This window comes from Cricetulus griseus, chromosome 6 (assembly GCF_003668045.3).
Source record: "Cricetulus griseus strain 17A/GY chromosome 6, alternate assembly CriGri-PICRH-1.0, whole genome shotgun sequence".
NCBI classification, from domain to species: Eukaryota; Metazoa; Chordata; class Mammalia; order Rodentia; family Cricetidae; genus Cricetulus; species Cricetulus griseus.
The window spans coordinates 148,632,296-148,653,205 of NC_048599.1; the positions used below are offsets into that span (position 1 = coordinate 148,632,296).

The 20,910-nt window shown below is 38.2% G+C and overlaps 2 protein-coding genes and 1 non-coding gene across 11 annotated transcripts in view; all 3 read right to left on the minus strand.

Annotated features, from left to right (window-relative positions):
* The window catches only part of Dennd1a (DENN domain containing 1A), a 1,920,886-nt gene that overhangs the window by 1,003,674 nt on the left and 896,302 nt on the right, over window positions 1-20,910 (minus strand).
* Rc3h2 (ring finger and CCCH-type domains 2) overlaps window positions 1-20,910 on the minus strand; it is a 60,349-nt gene that overhangs the window by 29,755 nt on the left and 9,684 nt on the right. For all 9 annotated transcript variants that reach the window (XM_035446999.1, XM_035446998.1, XM_027423534.2 and 6 more), the window contains 7 exons: window positions 19,846-19,963; window positions 16,257-16,490; window positions 10,778-10,953; window positions 5,988-6,188; window positions 5,282-5,414; window positions 5,041-5,159; window positions 3,447-3,559 (listed from right to left, as the gene is read on the minus strand). In XM_035446999.1, coding sequence (XP_035302890.1) covers window positions 3,447-3,559; window positions 5,041-5,159; window positions 5,282-5,414; window positions 5,988-6,188; window positions 10,778-10,953; window positions 16,257-16,490; window positions 19,846-19,963 — 1,094 coding nt within the window. The remainder of the gene's footprint in view (window positions 1-3,446; window positions 3,560-5,040; window positions 5,160-5,281; window positions 5,415-5,987; window positions 6,189-10,777; window positions 10,954-16,256; window positions 16,491-19,845; window positions 19,964-20,910) is intronic.
* LOC113836533 lies at window positions 5,502-5,611 on the minus strand. The gene has a single exon (XR_003486863.1). It is a non-coding gene; the product is annotated as a small nucleolar RNA SNORD90 (small nucleolar RNA).

Below are 20,910 nucleotides of genomic sequence, written 5' to 3' on the forward strand. Positions count from 1 at the left end.
TGAGAAAAACCGAAGGAGAAAACTGACTCACAAAGCTGTCCTCTAACCTCCACATAAGAAAAGTCACAGCCTGTGCATGCACACTCACACATGCCACATGCCAATACACTACAACAGTTTAAAGCTGTTTTTTAGCTAAAAAAATTCTACTTCATGTGTGGATACACTGAATATATTTCCTAGAGCACTGGTTCTCAACCCATGGGAAAAAACGCAAGTATTTACAATAAAATTCTTAACAGTAACAAAATTCAGTTACGAAATAGCAACAAGAGTAATTTTATGGTTAGCAGTCAGAACAACATGAGGAAATGTATTAAAGGGTTACAGCATCAGGTCCTAGAGCCTAAAAAATGGCTCAGTTGTAAAGATAGTTTACTGCTCTTCCAAAGTCTCCAAGTTTGGATTTGAGCACCCATACCCACAACTCAAGCTCCAAGGGAACTGTGCCCTCTTCTGGCTTCCTTGGGCATACATACACATATATAAGCATCAGTTTTAAAATTTTATTAATATAATTTCTATGCCTAGAGTTAAGCCTATGAACATATTAGTATTTTCCTTATGACACTTGCAGCTTTTCTAGGTGCTTTAAAGGAGGGGAGGAGTCAGAAAAGAGAAGCATATTCCTAGTTTTTTCTCTATGAACACACACCTTTTCTTATCATGGTGCAGCCACAGCTAGAGATCATAACATGCTGACCACAGAGGAAAGGAGACAACAATAAATTATAAACATACACATGTATGTATAATAAAGATATTCATAGTATAAGGTATATATAGCATAAAAATGTATAGAGACATATAAATATATAAAGGCTACACTTACAGACAATAAATATTAGGAACTGGTAACCACAGCACATGAGCCAAACCTACTTATCTTTCTAAGTAAAGTTCATAGCTATGTCCACTTTACACATTGTCTATGGTGGTTATAAAAGAAACTGTTTAGCTGAGTTTCTATGTGGACTTCACAGAAAAAAGTTAACTTCTAAAGATTCTGGCTCACATGAAGCAGTAAAGGGATCCTGCTGAAAAACATGATTAAGTAAAAGTGCAAGAAAAGCTCCAAAGGCAAGGCTAGAACAGCACATGGATATGATGTGAGGGTTAAAGGCACACAGTACACTCCAGAAACCAATAGGACATTATCGGTAGTGGTACACACCTTTGATCCCAGTGCTTCGGTGGCAGAGGCAGATGGATCTCTGTGAGTTTGAGGTCAGCCTGGATTACAGTGAGTTCCAGGACAGCCAGAGCTGTTACACAAAGAAACACTGTCTCAAAAAAAGTTATGAGATGACATCTGAAAAAAATGGCAAATATTAGAAAATGCAGGGAATTTACTGGTCATGATCTGGTGCACTTTGTATCTGTAACAACCAGAAGGCAACAAGAACTAACAGAGAGAGAAAAATAGGAAAGCTACGTGAAGAAATTTGCTTCTGAAAAATTTCTGTTTTGTGGAAATAAGAGGAGAAGAGGTGAGCAACAGTAGGCTAAAGAAGTTAGGAGGGGCTGGCTGGGCAGTGGTGGCCCTTGCCTTTAATGTCAGCACTCAGACAGTCAAAGGCAGGCAGATCTGAGTTCAAGGCCAGCTTGGTCTACAAAGTAAGTTCCAAGACAGCCAAGGCTACACAGAGAAATCCTGTCTCCAATAAATAAATAAATAAATAAATAAATAAATAAACCAACCAACCAAACAAACAAAAAACAAAACCTAAAAACAAGACAAATAAGAGAGATCAAAAACTTATGACGAAAGCTTAAGACCCAGGAATCTGGAATGGCAGAACTTAGTGAATGGTTATACAGCAATAAGCTGTAGAGAGACTGGTGGCAAAGGAGATACCCACACCATGCCCTGCATCACAAGTTTATCAGGCTGAAATCAACAGAACAAAAACAAGGTGACATAAGGAGACAGTTAGCTCCCTGAGTGATAAATGTCTACAAATAAAAAAAAAAATAGATGTACACTAAGAGATGGTAAAATGCCAGTTACTTAACAGAAAGCCTAGGACCAAATTTTTGGTGAGTCTTGATGAAAACTCTTACTTTTTGTTTGTTTTTTGAGACAATGTTTCTCTGTCAAACAGTCCTGACTGTCCTGGAACTTGCCTTGTAGACCAGGCTGGCTTCAAACTCACAGATCTCTTGCCTCTCTGCCTGCGGTCCAATCCCCCACACCCCCCACCAGGTGCTGAGATTAAAGGCATGCACCGCTGCCACCACCACTCGGTTCATATTTACTTTTATGACCAAAGAAAATAGACAAAGTAGTAGTAACTGTTAGGTCTCAAACCCAGGACAAAAAGCTAATTGAGATGCCTATGTAACACACCAAAGCAGACCTAACTGCCAGGTCTACCAGCAGCCCCCAGTCTCAGTCTCTACCCTTTACAAGGTATGGCTGGCATACCCTTCGCTATATAATCCAGCCATTTTTGATACCCACTCTACCCTTTACCCTCCTGGCCTTTTGGTACCCGACCCCTCAACCACACTCTGCTCATATGGCACAGCTCTGGGTCTTGTTCACTCTGGGCTCTCCCAGATGTCTCTGCCTCTGGCTATGCTCTCCTTTTCATCAACAATAAATCTTCTCCACCATACCTAGGAGCAGTCATGTCCTCCTTTTATCTCTCTCTCAATTTTTTTTTTGGGGGGTTTTTTTGTTTTGTTTTGTTTTTTCGAGACAGGGTTTCTCTGTGTAGCTTTGGAGCCTATCCTGGCACTTGCTCTGGAGACCAGGCTAGCCTCGCACTCACAGAGCTCCGCCTACCTCTGCCTCCCAAACGCTGGGATTAAAGGTGTGCACCACCAACGCCCGGCTCTTTAATATCGCTTATATTTCTGTCATTTCCTCCTTTTATATCTTTTGTATTTCTTTTTTTCACTCAGTAACTTATAGAAAAATGTTAAAAGAGCAAAAGCCAGAAAAAGTGTCTACATTTTGCCTGGTATTTTGCTGATCTGTTCAACTGAACCTAAGAAAATAAGACAGGCAAAAAGTAGTACTTTCTGCCAAGCAGTGGTGACATGTACCTTTAATCCCAGCACTCAGAAGACAGAGGCAAATGATCTCTGTGAGATCAAGGCCAGCCTAGTCTATAAATTGAGTTCCAGCACAGCCAGAGCTATCACATAGAGAAACCCTGTCTTGAACCCCCCCGCTCAAAAATAGATAAGTAGTACTTTCATTCTACACAGGTAAAAGATACATTCCAGTTATTAAAAGTTTCTAAATAGAACCCATTTCTTCAAATATAACCTTTAAATGCTAACCTTATTCTTTGTTTAATCATCTCATGGGTTAAAAAAAATGGCTACTTTGCAATTCACATTATCTGTATCTTTGAAATATCACAAAAGATAATACTGTATATAGCACTTCCTCAATGAATGACCCTATATGAAAGACATTTCTCCAGACTTACTTTTCAAGCTCTTCCTGAGAATGGGCAAATGTACAATTTGTTCCTCGTGGACAACCCCCCTGTTGTCGTAAGTCTCGGCACATGCTAGTTTTATACTTGCTGTTTGGCTGAGGCTATAGCAACAAGCATTTAGCAAATGGAAAAGAGAAGATATCAGTTATTATTCACTCTTTGAACTTCAGAACTTAATGATTATACCATCCTTAAGTCTCTATCACATTCGAGAAGGAATTTGCATGATGAAACAAGTTCTACCCCATCATTTCCTACTGGGAGAGTGGTTACCCCTTAGGGAGCCATCAGGTCTTCTTTCCAAAGGTTAGCTGAAATTGACTGAAATTTATATTTACTTAGGCAATGCAATTTTCATGAAAAATATTTCTCAATTTATAACTATTTTCAAATTGTGATAACAAAATGAAACAATTTAAAAGAAATGGTAGACAAGGATCTTTTCCCATTGAAAACCCTCCCAGAAAAAGCTGAAGTGAAAATTATCTCTTCATTAGTTGACTTGCATGCACAACTCTACTCATAAACAATGATGGAAGACAAGAAAATGAATCTTAACTGCTATAATGTGTATCAAAATCTAAGAATTTGCTCTTCTGTGGCCTCCTTAAAAAGATAAAGCATTCACCATTCAGTTGACACAATATTATAATATCTTCTAAATAAAATATGGATAGATATCAGATTGTGGAGTACTTTTGACCCTGTCAGATACTGATAGCATAACCTTCAATATGATATCTAAACCCTTTAAATTTCAGCTTCGCAACAGCAATTATCCTCCAGTTAGTTGCTAGGATTAGAAATAAAATATGTAGGAAGTGGCCCAAAACAATTCAACAAATGAGTCATTTGGATAAGAGATTATAATATAATATAACTTCCCATTGTAAAGTACAATAAAAATATTGGGGAATTTCTGCCAGGCGGTGGTGGCACACATTTTTAATCCAGCACTCGGGAGGCAGAGGCAGGCGGGTCTCTATGAGTTGGAGGACAGCCTGGTCTATAAGAGCAAGTCGAGGACAGGCCCCAAAGCTACACAGAGAAACCCTGTCTCAACACCCCCCCCCAAAAAAATTGGGGAATTTCAAATTCCATATATATTACAAAACAGAAATTCAGTTGCAAGATAGTAAAGGAGAAAAAAACTTTCTGCTGAAAAAAGAACTGGGCAAAATATTCGGAAGGAAACACTGAGCCATATTTGGCCAAAAACAATTGTAATTCAGGTAATTCATGTCCAAATACTCTCTAAACTCACTATACACTGAAAAGCTAACCAAATACAGTAACAAATGAGTTTTTCACAAAAGTACAGAATAAAAATTTTCAAGAAGGCTAGATATGTCACTCAATGTCAGAATTGTAGCCTAGCCTGCCAGGCATAAAACCCTGGGCTCAGTGCCTGTGCAGCTACAACACGTAGACACTCATGCACAACCCCCTCCTACACATACAGCTTCTAAGAAGAAAGGGTTACATAAGGGGTATATTAGCTAATCAAATTGTTAATATATATGGTCAGGAAGAAACTGTGTTAGACACAGCAGTAGTCAAAAAATGTATTAAATCAACTTACCTGGGGTGTCTCATGGCCTTTTCTACTGTAATTTTGTATGAAGTCCACAAGACCATGAACCACTGTTTTAACAGCTACCATTGCATTTTCTAGCTGTTCCCAAGTTGGTGAAACAGCATCTAAATTAAGAGCCAAAGGGATGGGGTGGGGGTTGGAGGAGACAACGTATCAATGGTCATTCCCTTGTGCTATTTACCTCAGAATTCATGAAGTATAGGTACTAGTGCATTTTCCCACATACCTGGATTAGGATCTATATTTGCAAGAAGTTCTAAATGAGGCCTCAGTCTATTTAAATTAGCTGGGTCACCTGTTCGTTGCAAAACAATTGTCAATTCTTGGACACTCTTTGCAAATGATTCTGGAGACTGTAGCTAACAACAGAAGAGAGAATAATTTTTACTCTGGATTTTAGAACACAACTATATTCAAAAGCTTTCCAATAGCTCACCCTCTTTAATAGGTTTTCAAGTGTCTTCAGATTTCATAATAGGACGATCAATGATGAACTGAATTTCACCTCAGAATCTGCCCTATGAAACTCATCACTAGACACTTAGAAAACATATTTATCGGCTACACTAGCTCTCTGGGGCCAGAGAGTAGATAAAAGTTTTCAACCTTACAATGCTACAAAAGCAAAGCACATTCAGTAGAAAGTGTTCACATTTTACATTTAATTTTTCTCAGGTGAGTGACATGAAGTACAGTATTCACATGGGGGTACAATGGCACTGAGCTATAGCTCTCAGTAAACCACATAAGCATGAGGTAACAGCCAATAATACTCCACAAATCCCCAAGTGTCCAATGCTGCTAAGTTATCGTGCTCACTAGGTTAGACATGTGAAATCAATATCTGGGTCAGATGGGTACATTAGGTTATAAACTGAGGAGTGTGTATACCACATTACTCTGAAACAGAAAGTACTTCTAATTCCACAAACCTTATCAATGATAGACTGCATGTGTGATTTATGAGCCAAGTCCCCATATAGCAGTGAGGACCACTGCTCAGGTGAAATACGGAGTCCTGCTTCCATGGCAATATGAACAATTTGGGCATCATGTTCTCTGCGCAGTGCTTCATAACTCCGAAATTCCTCCTTTAACTGCATCAGGGAAGAGTCTTCATCTCTTTTAGTAACCTAGAAATGAAAAACAAAAAAATCAAACTCATTAGAATTAGCCTTCTCTTTCCCCTTACCCAATTCATTTACATTAGGTGTCAGGGTTGAGATAAAAGGGAATATAAACCAGACACCACACAAAGTTGAAAATGTCAACACAAATCTTTTTCAGAACAAAACAGAAATCATGTAACTATGTATTCATTCCTTGTCTTCAATAAGTTCATCAGCATTTGGCAGGGAAGACTTAGAAAAAGAAGCTGGACGGTGGTGGCACACGCCTTTAACCCCAGCACTCGGGAGGCAGAGGCAGGCAGATCTCTGTGAGTTCGAGACCAGCCTGGTCTACAAGAGCTAGAATCAGGACAGCCTCCAAAGCCGCAGAGAAACCCTGTCTCGAAAAACCAAAAAAAAGAAAAAGAAAAAGAAAAAGAAATGTGTAGTAATGGTACTGTTATAGGCTCCATGGCAACATGAACAAAAGGCAATTAAATATGATGACTAAAGTGAAGGAAACTGTTCAGAAAAGGTTTTCTTGTGGCTGAAGACTATGTGATCTACATCATGAAAAATAAGATTTCTTTAGGAAAAGGGGAAAGATCAAATTCTAAAAAAGAAAAAGGTAAAATGGAAACATCAATGAGATGCTAACAATGAGTTAAAAATTATTATACGGGTCAGAGAAGACCCACAGATGGCCTTAAATATGATGGTAAATTAGGTATTAAATACTAAGGGGAATGAAAAGTCACTGAAAATTTTTACATAAGTGCTATGATCAGATACATATCTTTAAAAGAACATCATTTTCCTTGCTTAGAAAGTGGTTGTTTGCTGTTTTAGTGAGAATGAGTCCTGCTTTCTTATTTGAGGGGCAGGAGAGCTGAGTGCATTGCATCTTCCTAAGAGAGTTGGGATAAATTAGTAGAAACATTACTTACTGTGGTTCTTTGAGAAATGAGATACTGCAGTTTCAGAAACTAGAATCCTGTTTCTAACGTTAGACTGTCGTCATTGTACCTGGAATAGTGCTGTGTAGAGTAAATGCTTGTTTTTGTTTTTGAATTCTCATAAAATCTGTGTGTGTGTGTGTGTGTGTGTGTGTGTGTGTGTGTGTGTGTGTGTGTGTGTGTGTGTGTGTGTACAGGTCAGAGGACAACCTTAGGAGTGAGTCTTATCTTCCATTTTGTCTCTGTAGGCCACAAGCTTCTGGGAAAATCTCCTTTCACCTTCTATCCATCTCTCTGTACAGGCTTTGGGATTTAAGATTCAAAGCACACAAAACCACACCAAATTCTAAGACTCACATTGAACAAACCATTTGATCTATTCAAAACTCAAAACTTTATCTGCTAAGCATGATAAATACCAGCAGTCAAAAAGCTCAAACAGAAGAATCATGAGCACAAGTTTCACTTGCACTATATAAGACCCTGTCACAAACAAACACAACTTTGTTTTCCTCACTGGTGAGAAAAAAACAAGCTCCAGATTACCTCAATGGTTGAACGTATTGAGAGTCTGACTCTGCAGCCTAACCTATCCTCAAAATTGCAGAAATCCCCTGCTCAAACCTCCCAAATGCTAGGATAACAGGCGTGGACCCCATGCCCTGCTTTAGTAACTATTTTTATTTCTGCTGGTACATTGGACAGTAGCAATATGTCCTCCAACACATGAATACAAGGAAATCAGACATCATCTCAGAATTAATAGCCCATATACTCTTTGGGAATCTAAAAATAGTTAAAGAGTTTGAGACACTCAAAATGTTAATATACTCTTTTATGTATACTGAGTATTCACCTGCATATATATATGTACATCACAGGTATGCTTTGCGCCCATGGACAAGAAAAGGGTGTCAAGATTCCCTGGAGCCACCATGTGGATGCTGAGAACTAAACCCAGGTCTTCATCAAAAGCAGCAAGTATTCCTATCATTGAGCCATTCATCACTCCATCCCCAATCAATACAATCTTAAGCATTTAATAATGAGTGGGGTGTGGATATAACATAAAAGTCGCTATTCTTCAATAATCCACTTTAGGAGAACAGAGAAACAAAAGGAGAAATTATTAACCTAAATAAGGGGTGTAGTGGGGAGTAAACTAAAGATCTAGAGGAATAAATTATAGCACACCTCTAAGCACCATATACTGTACACATACCCATGGATAGCAAGAGCACCCAAGTACTTGAGATTTAGGTAACGGGACCTGATCCAATTAGTATCAATATGGATTGAAATCATTTGTGAAAGGCTGCTGGAGATGTAGCTCAGTTGATAGAGTGCTTGCCTAACATGCATGAAGCTAGGGTTTGATTCCCCAGCATTATATAAAAACTAGGCATTGAAGTGATGCACACCCATAATCTCAGCAGTTGGCAGGTAAAAGGAAGAGGCTCAGATGCACAGTCATCCTCAACTACAAAACAACATCAACATCAACCTAGGATACAGAAGAACCTATATTTTAAAAAAACAAACACACACAAAACAAATCAAAATTTGAAATTTGTGACTCTTTGAAAGACATACTCTTAAATCTACTGAATGAGAATTCTTGAATCCTTTGTTCTGATTCCATGTTTAGTAAACAAAGGATCCCTAAAGAAAAATGAACCAACATAAGAATATCATTTATCTGGTGTATACACATGTGGACATGCACATGCCATGCATGCATGTGGAGTTGAGAGGACAAGTTTCAGGAGTCAGCTCTCTCCTTACACCATGTGGGACCCAGGCAACAAATTTGTCATCTGCTCAGTGGCCAGCACCTTTATCCACAGTTATCTCATTTGCCATGGAGTACAATTCCTATCAGAGAATACTGAAACTGATGATGATCATGATTATAGCCATCTTAATCCTGAGGAAAGATCAGACACCCACAAAAATCTGGTTGTTAAACTGATTAAAAGACACTGAACAGTGATCGTTGGATTGTGTTTTAGTTTTCTAAAAGTAAATGTCATGTGAGACCTTTTGACATTTAAATCCGCATATCTTTAGCATTTCAAATGACAGTAAGGATGAAACGAAAAAAATGACATATATCCTACTTGTGATGCAAATGACAAATAACACTGGGAACTATAAATATCCAACAATCATAAACCACAGAGCAGTTAACACCTATAGGGAAGAAAAAAAGAGTCTCGGGTATTTCAGTGAACACAGTGGGAAAGCCTAGTCAGTCAGTCAGGTGTAAATGACAAATGACCTCTATAAATTGGCTGCTTATCGGAAAACATGATTGAGAAACTATATCGTAACTTAAAATTATTATTTTTTTAAAGGATATGAAATCAAGCACTAGGACTATCAGACAGACAGTGTTCCAACCTCATTTGCAAGGGTAAATGAACCCATTTGAACATACTTTCATCATCAATCACCTATTTTCTAAACTGGAATACTTCCAAGGAAACCTTTTACAATCTTGGAGCCTTAAAATGAGCAAAGGAACCTAGACATGTATGATTTACTTTCACAAAAGCCTAGAGGTCTTTTTACAAATCTCTTCATTTTTCAGGTGCTAGCTAACACCCTACACTCTGGTAACAAATAGAAAACAAGGATTAAGGTAGCTTTTCTCATCTTTTAATGGCCTACAATAAAATTCCACTTTAAAATAGTCTTCACTTTCCATCAAACAAAATACCAAACATTGTGGCAACCTTCTCAACTTTTGAATTTCTCTTTTGAGGGAGCCAGTTTTTGAGACAGGGTTCCTGTGTGTAGCAGTTACCTATCCAGGAACTCCCTCTTTTGACCAAGCTGGCCTTCTTTAGATCCACCTGCGTCTGCCTACCAAGTTCTGGGATTAAAGGCATGTATCGCCATACCTGACTACCTTGAATTTCTTGTGGACTGTTTTCAAGTTAAAAGACTTTTATCGACAGGCAGTGGTGGCGCACACTTTTAATCCCAGCACTCGGGAATCAGAGACAGGCGGATCTCTCTGAGTTCGAGGCCAGCCTGGTCTTCAAAGAGAGTTCCAGGACAGTCTCCAAAACCTACAGAGGAACCCTGTCCTGAAAACAAACAAACAAACAAAAAACAAAAACAACAAAAACCAAAGACTTTTATCACTTTACAAAAGATAAAAAACAAAACAAAAAAAACAATGTATTACAAATATTTCCTGCTCTTATGAAGTCTACAATATGATTTGGGACTTCTGGGTTTTTTGTTTTGTTTTTTTTCAAGACAGGGTTTCTTGGTGTATCCCCAGCTATCTTATAAATTGCTCTATAGACCAGGCTGGCCTTAAACCCAGAGGATCCGCCTGCCTCTGCCTCCCAAGTTCTGAGATTAAAGGCCAGTGGGACTCCTTGTTTAAAACAATTGATATAAAGAAGTGAGGCTTCTTTAGTTTACTTTTATAAGTTTCTGCAAGAGTCTAAAGTTAGGGATTCACATATGTTTGATTCAATGAAACCAAGTAGCTGGTATTAAAAATTAATAATACAGAAGGAAAAATGAAAACACAATTCCTCTGTATTTCTGGAGTCACTACACTAGGTAACATGGATTCTAGGAAGCCTCTGCCTCATAAACAAGCATGTGATCTTCAGTGAGTTATACAGCACTTACCTTAAAACAAGAAGCTCGATACAGTAGCTGCACAACGTGACCAATACTTGTTTTTGATGCCTGAGGAAATCTTGGTTCCAGTCTCTGCACAACAAAAAGTACCAAAACTTTCCTTGAGAGGGCAGAACCATCTTCTAATGCTAGCAACACCAACTTCAAGGCTTCTTCTTGCATAGCTAAAAACAGTAAAGGAACAAAGATTATACTAATAATGTTTGTCAAAAGTATATCTGGGTATCAATTTATGATGGTATACTATGCATAATCTGTATCTAATTAGCATGAAAAAAGGAAATCACACATATACAAAAACAATTCATTTTAAATTGATCAAGGGCCAGCAAAGTGACTCATGAGGTAAAGATGCTTGCTGATTATTGTGAGGTATTTCGATTGTTCTGACAAATAAAGCTTGCTTCGAGTCAGAGAGCAGAGCTAGCCACTAGTTAAGCATTAGGGGTCTGAAGTACAGAGTGAGGACGTTGTAAGATGGGACAGAGAAAAGATCTCTGCCTTTTCAATCTGAGGATTCAAGAGAGGCAAGTCTCTGGAGGCTGCTGCTGTTTCTCTGATCTTTCAGCTTTTACCCCAGTATTTGACTCCCGATTTTTTACTAATTAATTAGATTCACGATACATTTGATCAAGGCTGGCAACCTGAATTCAATCCCCAAAGCCCAGGCAAAGGTAGAAGAAAACACTCCACAAAATCCTCCCCCAATCTCCACACATGTCAAGGTACACTTGCAGTTAAACAGATCCAATGTACACACATACAATATTAACTTTTTTTTTTTTTGGCTTTTTGAGGCAGAGTTTCTCTTTGTAGCTGTGGCTCTCCTGGAACTCTCCATATAAACCAGGCTGGCCTTGAACTCTGAGATCTACCTGTCTGCCTATTGAGTGCTCAGATTAAAAGCATGAAGTATCATGCCCAGCTTGCAATATTAAAAATTTTAAAAATTAGACTTTTATGTATGAAAGTTTTCTCTACATGTATGTACATGTACCGTGTGTGTGCTTGGTACTGTGGAGATTCAGAAACAGTATAGGACCCCTGAAACTGGAGTTTCCAGACGGTAAGCCTCTATGTGGGTACTGAGAATTGAACCTGGGTCCTCTGCAAGAGCAAAGACTGATCTTAACCACTAAGTCATCTCTAAAGCCCCATAAATAAGAATTTTAAAAGTTACCAAGCAAAAGAAAACATACTTTGCACTAAATGACCAGTCACTGGTGTGTACAAGACTATTATAATTATTATTATTATTATTATTATTATTATTTTAAATTGTGTATGTATGAGTGTGAGTCTATGTACCTGTGCAGGTACCTTCTCAGGCTACAGGGATCTTATCCCTTAGAGACTGAGTTACAAGTGATTCACCTGCTGTAGATACTGGAAATCGAACTCTGTAATAGCAGTAACCGCTCTTAACCACTGAGTCATCCCTCCAACCCAGGGAACAGAACTTTTAATAAAATATCTTCTGTAGGTATGCAACAGTAATTAGATAATGATGTTAATGGGAAAGCAATTTATAAAACAGAGAACTACTTTGGCAATGATAATCTGTAAAGGACATACATATTTGGCAAGACAGTTATGCGCAAGACAGTTAATGTACTTGTCAGAAACTATATTGTCTATAATTTTAAATAATATTATCCTTTGGGTAGAATACCTAAGGAAGGCATTAATTTCACTTATGTTGATTTATTTATTATTTTTTGTTTTTTTGAGACAATTTCTGTGTAGCCCTGGCTATCCTAGAAGACAGGCTGTCCTGTGAAGACTAGGCTAGCCTCAAACTCAGAGATCCACATGTCTGTGCTCCCACCTGCTGGTATTAAAGGTATGTGCCACCACTTCGTGGCTACTTATGATGTTTTTGTTGTTGTTGTTTTTTGGTTTTTGCGAGAAAGGGCTTCTCTGTGTAGCTTTGGAGCCTGTCCTGGAACTTGCTCTGTGGACCAGGCTGGCCTCAAACTCAAGAGACTGGCCTGCCTCTGCCTCCCGAGCGATGGGATTAAAGGCATGTGCCACCAATACCCGGCTGAAGGTGTGTGCCATGGCTGCCTGGTTTATGATGTTTTATAATTAGGGAAATACAAAATATTCTCAGTCAAATCATGAGGGAACATCAGGCAAACCTAAAAGGACAAATATAAAATGAATGTTCTGTATTCCAAAAGACTGACAATGATTCAAGATATAAGAATGCTGATGGAATAGCTAAGATCAAAAACACTGATGACAGCTTATGTTGGAAAGGATGTGGAGTAAGGGAAATATTCCTCCACTGCTGGTGGAAGTGCAAACTTGCACAACTTTGGAAATCAATATGGCAGTTTCTCAGAAAATTGGGAATCAACCTACCTCAAGGCCAAGCTATACTAATGTTAGGCATATACCCAAAGGATGCTCAATCATACCATAAGGACACTTGCTAACTATGTCCATAGCAGCCTTTAATCCCAACACTTGGAAGGCAGACTCGGGAGAATCTCTGAGTACGAGGCCAGCCTGGTCTCCAGAGTGAGTTCCCGGTCAGCCTCCAAAGCAATACAGAGAAACCCTGCCTCAAAAAAACAAAATAAATACATAGTCTAGACTCAATCCAAACTCCTTTCCAAAGTGAGAGTATTATGAATCAAATGAGGACAGTATCACAGCACCATCATTAGTCAAGAACAAAATTAGAGCTAATTGAGGATAGAATTCTCATATAAACCAAACACTTAAAAAAAAAAAAAAGGCCTAGGGATATAACTTAGATGTAGGGTTCTTTCTTTCCTAGTATATGCAAGGCCCTTAATTCCATCCCAGTACTGTAAAACAAAAAGGAAAGGTGGTTTGCAATATTCAGTAAGCAGCACTTAGTACATTCACAAGGATATATAACCATTAACTGTACCTAGCTCAAAGACATTTTCACTGCTCCAAAGGAAAACTCACACTCATCAAGCAGTCATTTCTGGTAACCATTCCTCCTTAGCAATCACTCATTTTCTATCAGATTTCTTTCAAGTACCACAGTATTTTCAAACACTATCTACAAGAAGCATGTATCACTCTATGGATTTTTCTACTGCATTTCTTTATATGGTTGAATAGTATTTTATGAACACATTATGTTTTGATTATGGCTTTATTAGTTAACTGACAAATAAAATGCTTCTGCCTTTTTTATGCTTTAAAATAAATGTCCTATATTTAAGACTATTCCTATCATCAAGACAAAGCAGGGAATGGTTCCAAATAAAAGAACACTAAATAAAGGTCAGGCATGGTGGCACATTTGTGAAATCAACACTGAAATTCTTTGAGACAGGGGCTTGACATGTGGCCCATCCAGGCTAGCCTCTAACTCATCTTCCTACTTGATCCTCTCCAAGTACCAAGATAATAGGTATGCATGATTATGACCAGTTCATGCCTACCTTTTAATCATTGTAAATATTACTGCTTAAACATTTGTGTCCAAGAATCAGTTTGAGTATCTGATTTCTATTTTGGAAGGCCCAGTAAACTCCTGGGTCACATTTAACTTTAAAGAAACTACCAAAGCCTTTTCCAACAGAAGAGCACCATTTCCTACGTCCACATCCTCCACAGCCTTAGCAACTCATCAGATGGTTTTCTTTTCAATCAGCAAATCAAACCCTTATGAAGTAGAATCTCACCGTGGTTTATTATTGTCTGTACTCCTGCTCAGTCAGGGTATAGTGCAAACTAGACCAGCATTACCACAGAACCCCACCCTGCAGCCCCTTGCTGAGTTTGATTTACATTTCAATACTAACTAAAGATTTTCAGTGTCCTACAAATGCCTGTTCTCCATCTGTCACTTATTTGGATGTTACCTTTGTGATCCACTTTTGAATCAGGTTTTTGTCTTTTTGAGTTCCAATAAGGTATATCAGGTATCTAGTGCTTTTACAGATTTAAAAAAAAAAAAAAAGGAACAAATAGCACAAAGTGTCATCCTTAAATTAAGTACATATAAAAGGAGGATTTTTTTTGAAAATTTTAAATTTAACTTTGATTTGTGCAAAACTTAAAGCATATATGTTTGGCTATCAACATAGCTACCTTCAGAAAGGTTTATCTACTTTTTCATTTTTCTAGTTTATTTTACCTCATGTATGTTCTAGTTTACTTTACCTCGTAAGTCCCAGACAACATATTACTTTACCATTATATACATATTTGTAATAGGAAATGGTTTTCAAACTTTTTACATAAGACCATTATCACATCTAACAAAAGTAATATATTTCCTTAATCTAATATCTAGTCCATGTTTTATTTTTTCCATTGTCTGAAAAACATCTGTTTATAGTTAAAGTTTCCAAAGATATTTAAAGAAGCACTCAATTCTTTTGCCACATTTCAGCCCAGTTGTTCATGCTCTGTAATAGTTGTTCATGCTCTGTAATACCCTATCTCAAAAAACAAAATAAGTTTCCTAGAAGCTAGAGAGATGGCTCAGTGGTTAAGAGCACTACCTGCTTTTCCAGAAGTCCTGAGTTCAGTTCAAATACCCATGTCAGTCAGCTCACAACCACCAAGGTGTATGACACCCTCTTCTGGTTCCCTTGGGTACCTGAATACACATGACATACATTCCCAGGGACAAAAAAAAAAAAAAAAAAAAAAAAAAAAAAGGCATGCCCTTTGCATTCTTTAAACCCAGCACTCTGGAGGCAGAGTTCAAAGCCACCTGGTCTACATAGTGAGTTCCAGGACAGCCAAAGATATTTAGTAGGACCCAGGCGGGTGTGTGCACGGGCTCACACACACAGAGAGACAAACACACACACAATTAAGTAAATCTTTAAAAATGTTTTCTATCTGGGTGTGGTGGTGAATGCCTGTAATCCCAGCTGAGGCAAAAGGACTACAAAGTTGGAGGCCAGCCTGTACTACACACAAAGTACTCTAGGTTAGCCTTAACTACACAGGAGACTATTTAAAATAGAAACCCAAACCATCAAAACAAAATGTTTCCTACATAAATTTTATCCGAATTACAGTTCTAAATCAAAAAACAAATCTCCCAATTAACAGTTAAGTACTTTATAACTTGGTATAGAGATTGTTTTAAACAGGACATCCATAGCACTGATCACAAAGAAACTTCTTGCTGGTTTCAGTATTTCTTGTTTTCCAAGTGTTAACAATCAATCAAAAGTGTATTATTTATATCAAGCTGCTCCCCCATAACTTTACCTTCCATGATGCACACCTGTGCAGCTGTAGGCCCTTTCTTGACCAGTTTACTAATTTGCAAACTGCAGATGAGCCCACTGTCTCACTGATGCCTAAGAAATAAATGAGAAATTTCTTCCAAAGCACTGGCTATAAGAACATACTATGATTTATACTTTACTATGTCAGGATATACAGGATTTTTTACTTGGCATCCTCAAGATCTGATAACCAATAAAAACACAAAGATGGTGATGTATTTTACCTGGCCCTAAAAACTGGCATCCTCGAGCCCTGACAGCAGCCCACAGGTTGGCAGACAGCTGCTGAGGGTTCTGGTGCTGCAGGATCAGTTCTGTCACAGTTCTTTCTCCTAGTGAACGGGCAGCTCGCATAGCTCTGACACGACCTTCTTCCTCCACCAGTTGACAGTTTACGAGAGTAACTAGCTTCCTTTGCATTGGACGGCTCAGGGCACTCTGGTTCAAACTAGCTACACCTTTAACAAATGGAGACAAAAGAAAGTCAACATTTAAAAAAAAAATTCATCATCTGTATTTAATTATTAAAATAGTTATTTATGAGTCTCTTGATAAATAATTTGACTTTTCTAACTGACTATTGAGACCCTGTTTATTACCATTCTGTAATAATAAAGAGCCTAGTTCTTAAATACTTCAGATTTCATTTAGGTGCCATATTCTATAGGCTGGATATGTTCACAGACTATGCTGGGGTTTACTTTACTCTCCCCTTTAAAAACTACCTGGAGATAAATTTCAGACAAATGAATACAAATTTGAACCTTAAAACGTAACAATTAAATATTGCACACAAGAAATGTGTAGGCGGGTGGTGGTGGTGCACGCCTTCAATCCCAGAGGCAGAGGCAGGCGGACCTCAGTGAGTTCGAGGCCAGTCTGGTCTACAGAGTGACTTCCAGGATAGGCAGGGATACACAGAAAAACCCCATCTCAAAAAAAAAGAGAGAAAGAGAACGAGAAAGAGAAAGAAGGAAGGAAAGAAATGTGTAACACTGTTAAATCTGGTTCTTATACTTACATTCCCTTCCCTTGAACCTACTCAGGGTACCGCTCAGAAATTCTCCCCTCTTCTACATCATACATTCCCCCCCTCTGCTTGATCATTTCCATCAGCAAAATACTTAAGAAGAAGTATGCAACCATTCCACTTATCTTAAAAATATAACTGTTTTGCTTTTCCAGATAGGGTTTCTCTGCATAGCGTTTGCTGTTCTTGGCTGTCCTGGAACTCACTCTGTAGACCAGGCTCACCTTGGACTCATGAGATCCTCTTGCCTCTGCCTCCCAGAGTGCTGAGATTAAAGGTGTGCACCACCACAGTTCTGCTTGTAAGCAATTTTTAAAAAAGTAATCTTTCTTCCTTTACTAGCTGTCTTATTTCTTTACCTCCTTGTGTAGTACATCTTTTATTATCTGCCTTTCTTCCTCACTGTTCCTATTTGGTAGACACTGTGAATACATAGCCTAAGGTGGCCTTAAATATACCATGTAGCCCAAGCAGCCTTCAGCCTGGCTATCTTGTACATATTCTATTATACACTGTTTCCAACATCTTACTTCACAAGTATGAAAAACCTGTTTTGCCATACTCTCTCTTACACCAAACTGCTCATCAAGACAATTACATCTACTTTGCTAAATCCATAGTTAATTTTCAACCCTTATTTTATTTGACTTTTCAGTAACATTCAATAAGTCTTTTAACCACTTTGTTTTGGTTTCCAGAACATTCTGTTTTCTTAGTTTTCTTCCTTCTAGTATTCTTTGACAGTAGTTTTAACCCTAAGCCTGATCTGCCAGCATTAAAGAGACTATCTTTTTTTTTTTAATTTTATTTATTTATTATGTATACAGTTTTCTGCCCGCATGCCAGCAGAGGCACCAGATCTCATTCAAGGTGGTTGTGAGCCACCATGTGGTTGCCGGGAATTGAACTCAGGACCTCTGGAAGAACTGTCAGTGCTCTTAACCTCTGAGCCATCTCTCCAGCCCTAAAGAGACTATCTTATAAACTAGGGATCCCATCTAGTCTCACTGCTCCACACAACATTCACATTATAATAATCCCCAAAGCAATAACCATGGGCCGTATGCTTAATTCAAAACTTATATATCCACTAGCTACTCAATCCCAGCTAAATGAATCTCAGATGTCTCAAACTTAACAAAACTGAACTTGAGCTTCTTACCCAAACCTGATCTAAGTCCACTATTCCAAAAGCTGCAGCAACTCTCTTTGCAGGTACTTAAGCAAAAACTTGAGAAGTTACACTTGCCTCTTCTACTGTCTCTCAAATTCCAAATCTAGGGAATATTCTTGCCTTACCTCCAAATGTATTCAAACTTGGTACCAAGATCCATTTTTGCTAACTGTGCCTCAATTGCTTAACTGCTCATTAATCCTTCTGTCCTTCTATACTGTCTCAAGAGAACAGCCAACTCTCTTTCCACCATCCTCTTTCCCACTGTTCCCCTGGGGCAGATAGGACTTTTCCTGTTTCTCTCTATGTCTCTGTGTCTCTTTACCTCCTCTTTTCTCTTTGCTTCCCCCTCCCTCCCCTTTCTAATAAAACAGCTCACCAAAGAGAACACCTGAAGGGATCCTTCGTTTGGGCCATCATTTTTTTTTTTTTAACATTCCAATCCCCATTCCCCCTCCCTCCTCTCTTCCTACCCCACCCCCATCTGCTACTTGGAAAGGGTAAGGCTTCCCCTAGGAAGTGTACTAAGTCTGTCCCATCATCTCCTTGAGGCAAGACTAAGGCAACTCTCTACCTCCCATACCCCTGTGCTGACCAAGGTATCTCTCCATATAGAAAGGGCCAAAGTGATCCTTTTAACACTAGTCATGTCACTACTCTGTTTAAAACCACTGCCCAATTTTGCTCAGAGCAAAAGCTCAAGTCTTTAAATGGTATGAAAGTCGGTGTTCATCTTGCCTCATGATACTTCATCTTAACTTTTCTTGTAACACTGCCCTTAATTACATCACTCCAAGCATACTCTCCTCTTGCCACAGGGACAGTACACTGGATGGCTATTCCTACTGACAAGAAAATACTTTTCCAGGATCTACCTCAGTACCCATCTGATCTCTTTTACCACAATTCAATTTCAAGAGCTACAATCTAAACAAGGACTTCACTAGACATTATTAAAATCTGTAATCTGTCTTTATTCTCCCACCCTGACATGTTAACCTCTGTGTATTTTCTCTGTACACCAATAACCATTTACACTATATAACCTAATTCATCATGCTGTTTATTATAGTTTTTCCTTTTACAGAAATACAAGTACGGCACATAGTTTCAGGTTGTGTTTTCCTGTTCACTGGAATATCTCAAGCATCCTAAATCCACAAGTTATTAATAGGCACAAAATAAACATTCGATTCATTCAGTAACTACTATATTTGTAAGAAATAGCTAGCTAATCACTGGCAAAGAAATGATGAACTACAATTCTGCTTTTACCAAAGCAATTAAAATAATTTACTACAGTTATATACCCATCCAATAGACTGTGGACTCCATGACAGGCAGTGACTCTAGCCAACATCATGAGCTCAACACTTAACATTTGACCAAGTCTATTTTGGTTGTTTGTTTTTATTTTTCTTCCAGAGACAAGGTTTCTCTGTAGCTTTGGAGGTTGTCCTGGAACTCACTCTGTAGACCAGGCTGGCCTTGAACTCACAGAGATCCGCCTGTCTCTGCTTCCAGAGTGCTGGAATTAAAGGTGTACACTACCACCACCCAGCCTCGACCAAGTCTTACATACTAATAAAAATGTCACTTACAAACTTACCTTTACCGCCACTTAGTGGTTTTAAGTAGAGTGCCAAATCTTCAACGCATTTTTTTGCCACTTCATAGTGTTTATTCTCACCTAGATTATTTAATTTTATTGACTGATGATCTGGTACCTAAAAAATTGCAGAGATACATTCATTTAGCTCATGCAACTTCTCTTTATATATCTACTAATAATCTTGGTGAGTATAACATTGTTATAAAAGATACACCAAAGCCATTTAAGTCAACTTAAAATGAAGCTGGAGAGTTAATAGTATTTTGTCAATGTTAATCTTCAAAATAAAATTAAGAGTCAGGGATTCTGCCTTCACCCCATACCATTTAGTACTGACTTCCACATGATTTACCTACTAAATTTATAATTTCTGATCTACACCCTCTTGACAAAATATAAGCATCAGAGATATAACTCAACGATGAGAATCCCCAACTTGCACACATTAAGCCCCCAGTTTAATCCCCAGAACCAGAAGAATAAAAAATAAAAAATAAAATGTGTGTAAACTTGAGGCTCTGCTACTCCTTTGTGTGATCTTGAATTATTATTTAATTGGTTTATATTAATTTCCATATCTACAAGTTTCACAATATTTTTACAAAAGTCCAATTCAGTCCAACAGTGACAGTTAAGAATATTTCTCATGTGTCTACACCATGGATCAATCAATAATCAATGGAGAAAATGTCTAGTCTCAAAGAGCTTAAATGCTATAGAGACAGCCAATAAACAAACAAACATATAAATGAATACTATGTTAGAAAGTGATGGGGATGTCCTTCTGTATGTATGTTTCTCTTACTGGTTGATGAATAAAACACTGTTTAGGCAATAGAGGCAGGGATATAGGCGGGAATAGGAGACAATTACTGGGAAAGGTAGGCAGAGAGAGAGAGACTGCAAAGAGATGCCATGTAGCCACCAAAGGAGAAACAGGTTTGAACATTCTTGGGTAAGCCAAGACCACATTGAAGTAGATTAATAGAAAAGGGTTAATAATTAAGACAGAACTAGCCAATAAGAAGCCCTAGCCACCGGCCAACAGATTAATAATTAATG